Here is a 6,423-nt window from a genome sequence, read left to right as displayed (position 1 = left end):
TAATAATAAATTGAAATTATTTGAAGAAAATTGAGGGGAAAGAGAATAAGTCATGTTGTGAAAAAATATTAACCAATAATATTCAGAATGTACTTATTGGAAGATTTTGGCCAATAAGGCAGAAATTCTCGATTTGACACCTAGAAAGCTGGCAAAATCATGCAGGAATTTCATATAAATTGCAAGAAGAAAATTATGTGGAGAGCAGTTACAAATATAAGAATCTTCTGACATCTATCTATCTATCTCAATTACAAATATAAGAATATTCTGACATATATCTGTCTGTCTGTCTATCTATCCATCTATCTACTTAGGTAAGTAAGCTTAATAGGGAAGATTAAAAGTTTTAGATTCATTTGGAGTATTCCGCATGCCTCTAGAAAGATTATAATTTCATAATTTTATTTATTTTTAAATAAAATAAACAACTTATAAAGTTTATTGTGCAGACACAGAAAATTATTTCATTGAATAAACCTTACCTTTCTACATTTGCCTTCTTCCTACAACATTAATTTTCATTGGGCTACTAGATGTTCATAGTTTCTCAAACCATTCATGCACAAATAGAAAAGGTGGTGAGTACCTAGCTCAGGAAATGTAACATAAGGTTAGTCATTTTATATGCAAGGATGAGTTTCCTGTAATCAACTAAGTGCGTCATTCGGGTACAAGGATATAAGCATGGGTTTGAGTCACTGAGTGTAGGCATGTTTGGCTAAGTCCACCACGTCCAGTTCCAAGTGGAGATACACATGCACACAGACTTTATTTTCTTCAGCATGCTTTAGAAGCCTTAGTGGCACTGTGGTTAAAATACTTGAGTGCCATCCAGAAGGTAGGCAGTTAGCACTGCCCAGTCACTCCACAGGAGAAAAGTTGTGGCAGTCTGTTCCCATAAAGATTTATAGCTTTAGAAACCCTATGAATGGGTCTACTCCACCCTATAGGGGCGCTAGGATTTGGAATTGACTTAATCTCACTGCATTGGATTTGTTCAGTATGTTAGTGGGCGAGTAGTTTGGTTTCTGGGCAGAGCTCACAAGTCTGAGCTGGCAGTGCCTGACCCTTTGCTCCACTTGTACTATGGTTAGAAAGATTATGCTCTTAGACTATACTCCCTGGAGAGGCAAACTTGCTAAACTGGCTATTCCGCCAATGAAAATAATTTTATCTGATAATGCACTGGGGGAAGATTATCAGAAAGAAGAGAGTAATTTTAAAATAGGTTTTGAATTCTCCTAGGTGAACGAGTGTACTGTTTTTTGTTTTGTTTCTATTACTTAACTGATTTTAATAACATAACAACAGTCCCTAGACATCTATGCAAAATACATAGATGAATACTGTCTTCTTTAAAAAATATAAAATAAATGAGCAAGACGTGAAAACAGGCACATTTCCATTAAATGAATTTTTTTAAAAAGGTTTTGTTTTTCGTTTTCATTTGAATAAGAGAAATTATCAATTTAAACAATATTCAAGTATATTAAACAAATTTTTAAAAAGCATTATAAAATGTCTAACTTCCATCTGCTTCCAGGTTTATGTTGCTCCCGAATTTTGCGTATAACTGAACTTTCAAATCTGCTAGCCCTTGCTGTATTATAAACCTCTCTGGATTCTAAGGCATCGATTTCTTCTTGTAAATTTTTCTGTGCTTCTAACATTTCTTGTGTCTCCTCCTGAAAATGGCTAATGAAAACGTCACCCACTTGGTAGGCTATCATTATTAGGCAGTCATCATCCACCAGCATGATGTCATCACAAGCATCTTCTAAATTCTGCAGCTGTTTCTTGTTTACGTCTGTCTCTTCCTTTAGCTCTGAGCTTCTGCTTGTATTGCGTGAAAATTTGTTTATCTTCTGCTGGCCTTCAAAGGTAACATTGACGTCTTCTGCAGCTGCCTTCTTCATGGTAGCCACCATCTTGGGACCCTAGTTTATTGTTTTTAGGACCAACTTTGATGCCCTCTTTGATAGTTCCTTCCCCCCCCCTTCTAATTGCCAGTGTCTTTCTTCTATGCATTTAATGTTTCTCTTTGTCCCTACATTGAATAGGATTGAGGAAACTTTTTCAACAATCTATCTCCTTACTTTCTTGACTTAAAAGTTAAAGGAGCTGCACTTTGGTGTTTAACTATCCATTGACTTAATCTTTCATATGTAAAGTGTACAGATAAGGACTTTCTTCTTCACAGTTTTCCTTCTCCAGGCAGCTCCTTTGTTTACTTGGCCTTTATCAACCTACTACACACTGGTCTTCCTTTTGAGTTATAAGGGAACTGTTTCTTTAAGCCATCATTTTTGTGCACAAGATTATAACGGTCCAGAAAGAGAGAGAGAAAGGGTTAGTCTGGAGCTGCTAGCGTTTTATTAGGTGTTTCAGGCTTTGAAAGACTTAGCATCAATAAGTAGAACTGTGGCTTTTAATACCAAAAATTATGGATTGCTTTGGGTATGTTAGGGAGTTCTGGTGACTTGGTAGGGAATTGAGCTGCCAACCCAAAGGCAGATGGTTTGAATCAGCCAGCTGCTCTGTGGGAGAAAGATGAGAAATCTCCTCCCGGGTGATTTATACCCTCTGAAAATCCACTGGAGCATCAGATATGAGTCAGTTCTGATTCAGTGGCAATGAGAATTGAGAAAGTGCGTGTGTGGAATATATTATCCAGAAGGACCAATCCCTGGACAAAGATAACAGCTTGTTAACAACTCAGTGAAAGAGGAAGGCCCTTAACAAGACTGATTGATGATACTGTGACTGCCTTAATGAGCTCAAGCAGAGCAGACCCTGTGAGGCGGGCAGTGTTTCGTTTTATTGTATGTAGCATCGCTATGAGTTGGAGCTAACTCAGTGGCACCTAAAACCAACACTAAGTATCAATAATTAATAATACAATGCAGTATAATAGATAAATCCCAGTTCTCGTATATATACTTTCGTATATTACGTATATGAAACTATTTCACATATTTAAAATTATTCAGATAGCAAAAACAAAACAAAAAAAAACCCCTTATTTTATTTCTGAACAAAGTTTCAAAAGTTAATTTTATTAGTCATAGAACGAGGGGGGATTTATCAAATAAGGGTAAAATGTCAAGTTTGAGATGTAGGCAAGAGATAATCATTAGCTCTCTGCAGGAAGCAAGAACCAGTGCTCTGTAGGGGGTATTTCAGGTCTTTTGCTGATTATATAAACTTACATGTGATTCACTTAAAGAACCCATGACCTGATATGTAAGAAAGTAATTATCACAGTCCACTTTGAGGGAAACTTGGAGTAATATATTCAAAGATATTTATGGTACACTACATTATATTTTTATTTTAAAGCCGTACGTATTGTCTGATACTTTTCTTTAATCTATATTCTAGTAAGAACGTGTCCATGTCTGGTACATGGGGGAAGCGCCTAAAGGTCAAGAGCTACAGAATCGAATGTGGTGTTTTTTTTTATAGTTACTGCCCATTTATTGGTGTGTGGATGCAAAAGGGAGATGCTTTGCAGGAAAAAAGCAAAAGCATAGCTCCTCTCTCATAAACCTGCCAAACTTCTTATTAATTGTCTGAATTAACTTTGTTTAACAATGAAAATTTTTTTTCCACAAATAAGTGATGCACAGGCAAAGAAACAGGTATTCTCAGGGACTACATTGAAGATAGAGTTTGCTTATATAAACAATGAGACCACAGTTGCTTCATTTGAAAATTATGTTACTTTAGTATAGGAGAAGTGTGTGTGAGAGGGATAGGGGAGAGTGTGGATATTAGCTATGCCATGAATTTGCTAACAATGATATGGAAAGATAAAACCACAAAAGAACTGTATTTTCTGTATCATAGATAAAAGTAAATGCTAAGGGAAAAAAAATATCTCCTGGCCTAAATATGAGGTAGGTGAATAGAGATGAATGAATAAATGATTTCAAATTGGTCTTAATGACTAGTCTCTTGAGACATCTAACAATGGTGTATGTGTTACACTTTAATTTTTCCAGAATCACTGAATCCTGGTGAATTTTTTACAACCATGCCCTGTGCATACTATGTGACTCTGGTACAGAAGCAGACAGCACCATGGCAATGAGAGAGGAGAGGACGATGGCCCGGATGTTACTGGACTGCAGGCTCACTAACAAGTTGTGTAGTAAGTACAGATATTACCCATATCTCGCCTAATTGTTAAGCCTATAGTGGTGAGACTATGATCGTGATAGGTTCAGGAAGGAAGAGTATTTGATTTCTAGTGGAAATTAAGACAGTACTGATCGAGAATTAGTCTAGAGGTCCTAATCTTTGAATGAGGGAACACATTCCAATTAGAGATTCAGATGCTGCATCTTCTTCTCAGTACAACTGAGAAGCAATACGACTAGCAGTACAATTGTTAGCAATAGCAATAAAGGACACACATACAGGGTTAAGAAACAAGGACTTTCTGGACTTGCTTCTAAGAGTGATTCCATTGAGTAGAAACAGAAGGAAAGAGGAGTAGAGGGAATGATGTGAATAGCAACTAAACCTGCTTCTTCATATTCTTCTCTTCTTGCTTGCTTGCCTGTCTAGTTGTCCAACAGCAGTATGAGATTATTGTGGTCCCGGCACTCCTGGTTGGTGCCTTCCTCATTCTCCTTGGGGTGATCCTGTGGCTTTTTATCAGAGGACAAAGAGCTCAACAACACACTTCTCGACAGCAAGGTAAAGCTCCAAGTTTGAGGCTGGGCAGGACCACAAACTCCTGCACTGGCTTCTTTATTCTTTCTTAAATACACCAAGCAAATCACTCCTTTCTCAATGTCTTTGTACTTTTTCTTATCTTTCTGCACAAAACTTTTTCTGATGCCAGTATGAATGTCATCTTATCAGAGTGTCCTTTCCTGGCCTTCAAAAGTAAAATAGCATTCCTGGCATTTTTATTCCCTTATCCTGTGTTATTGTCCCCTAGAACACTCATTGCCTAATATTTTATTACCTGCTTTCTTTCCTCTACATCTAGAAATTAATATTCATTAGAATCTGGAATTTACCTGGTCTCACTACCTAGTACAGTACCTGGGACAAAGTAGGTGGTATAAGAATATTTAATATTTAATAAGAATAAACCTCTTGTTCCTGAACAAAGAAAAATTCAATCAAGCTAAATGGGCAAAGTACCAGAATATTTTTTTAAACCATGAGCATAGGAAATAGTGAAGTTGAGGGAGTAAAAACACATAGTTTAGTGTTGACTTTTGTTCTGTGCCATCCAGTGGCAACTATTTTATGGTTGACCCACTAGTGGGTCTTCAAAGAGTTTCAATTGCGTGGAGGGATATTGCTCATCTGTCTCACATGGAGCAGCTGGTGGATTTGAACCATATGCTTTGGGGTTAGCAGTGCAGCTTTTTACCACTAAGCCTGCGGAGCTATCCATATTTCTCCTCCATCTTTGGAAGTCATTTGACTGACTTAAATGATAACATGGACTAGAAGTTACTATTATCTTTATTTAGGCTCCTGTGCTTCAAAGAGGTTTTTAAAATGAATCCTTGGGGAATGTGGAACACTAAACCTGAGGAAAACAATAAGGAAGTATTACCATTCTCCAGGGGTCTGTATTATATTATATTAGAAGTAATGAAATGTTTACAAGGTTGATATTGGCATTAGTTAATAGAAAAACATGAAATGACGTTGGTTCGAGGAGATTGCCAATCATTAGAGAGATTTCTGAAGGAACTTCCTTGCCTTGTTGGCCCATGCTCTACTTTGCCAGAGGGGGGACTGGAGGAAGTTATTGGCTATAATTTCTTTGTTCTAGGCATTAGTTCCATGCCTCTACATAAGGATCTCCGCTTTCAAGCATCAGGAGTTGGGGAAAGCGTGCTTGTGAGACTTGAGACCTCAGTGGAAAGCCTTTTACAAGCCACCACACCTGCCTTGGCTAAGCTGCAGGTGTCCCGGGAACAACTCTCTGACGTTGTGGAACTGATTCACAATGGTAGTTGCGGAGCCATCTATCGAGCCAAGTTGCACACTGGGGATCCTGCTAAGGCCAAGAGTGTTGTACTCAAGGCTTTAAGAGGTAAAATGAGAAGAGCAGACTTCCTTTCCACTTTTGATTTTTTAACCCTAAGATTCATCTAACATTAGATATTAACTTTATAAGCATTTAGATGGTAACCAACAGATAGTTGTTTCCACAATTAGCTAAAGAAGAAAGGAATAGATAAAGAAAGAAAACTTAAGGCAAAAATGCCCTATCTGGTCTCTTCTCTTAGCTCAGGTTTGCATCTTGATTTCTCCATAATATTTGTCATGTTGTTGTTATGTGCCGTCGAGTCACTTGCGACTAATAGCGACCCTATGTACAACAGCCCTGAACTTTGCTCTGTCCTGTGCCAATCGCACTGTCTCTGACACTCCCATCCCGAT

The 6,423-nt window shown here is 37.6% G+C and overlaps 1 protein-coding gene and 1 pseudogene across 1 annotated transcript in view; one reads left to right on the top strand and one right to left on the bottom strand.

The window, feature by feature from the left end:
* Positions 1-1,525: 1,525 nt before the first annotated feature.
* Positions 1,526-1,931, bottom strand: LOC102843942 (annotated as a pseudogene).
* Positions 1,932-4,092: 2,161 nt separating this feature from the next.
* Positions 4,093-6,423, top strand: part of STYK1 (serine/threonine/tyrosine kinase 1) — a 33,304-nt gene continuing 30,973 nt past the window's right edge. Inside the window, exons 1-3 of the mRNA XM_006888460.1 lie at positions 4,093-4,156; positions 4,576-4,707; positions 5,810-6,073. Of these exons, the coding sequence (XP_006888522.1) occupies positions 4,093-4,156; positions 4,576-4,707; positions 5,810-6,073 (460 nt within the window). The remainder of the gene's footprint in view (positions 4,157-4,575; positions 4,708-5,809; positions 6,074-6,423) is intronic.

This window comes from Elephantulus edwardii, unplaced genomic scaffold, assembly GCF_000299155.1.
Source record: "Elephantulus edwardii isolate Elephantulus edwardi_28Jun2011 unplaced genomic scaffold, EleEdw1.0 scaffold00067, whole genome shotgun sequence".
Taxonomy (NCBI): Eukaryota; Metazoa; Chordata; class Mammalia; order Macroscelidea; family Macroscelididae; genus Elephantulus; species Elephantulus edwardii.
The sequence above is the reverse complement of the archived record's forward strand: the minus strand, read 5'-3'. Positions and strand labels throughout refer to the sequence as shown.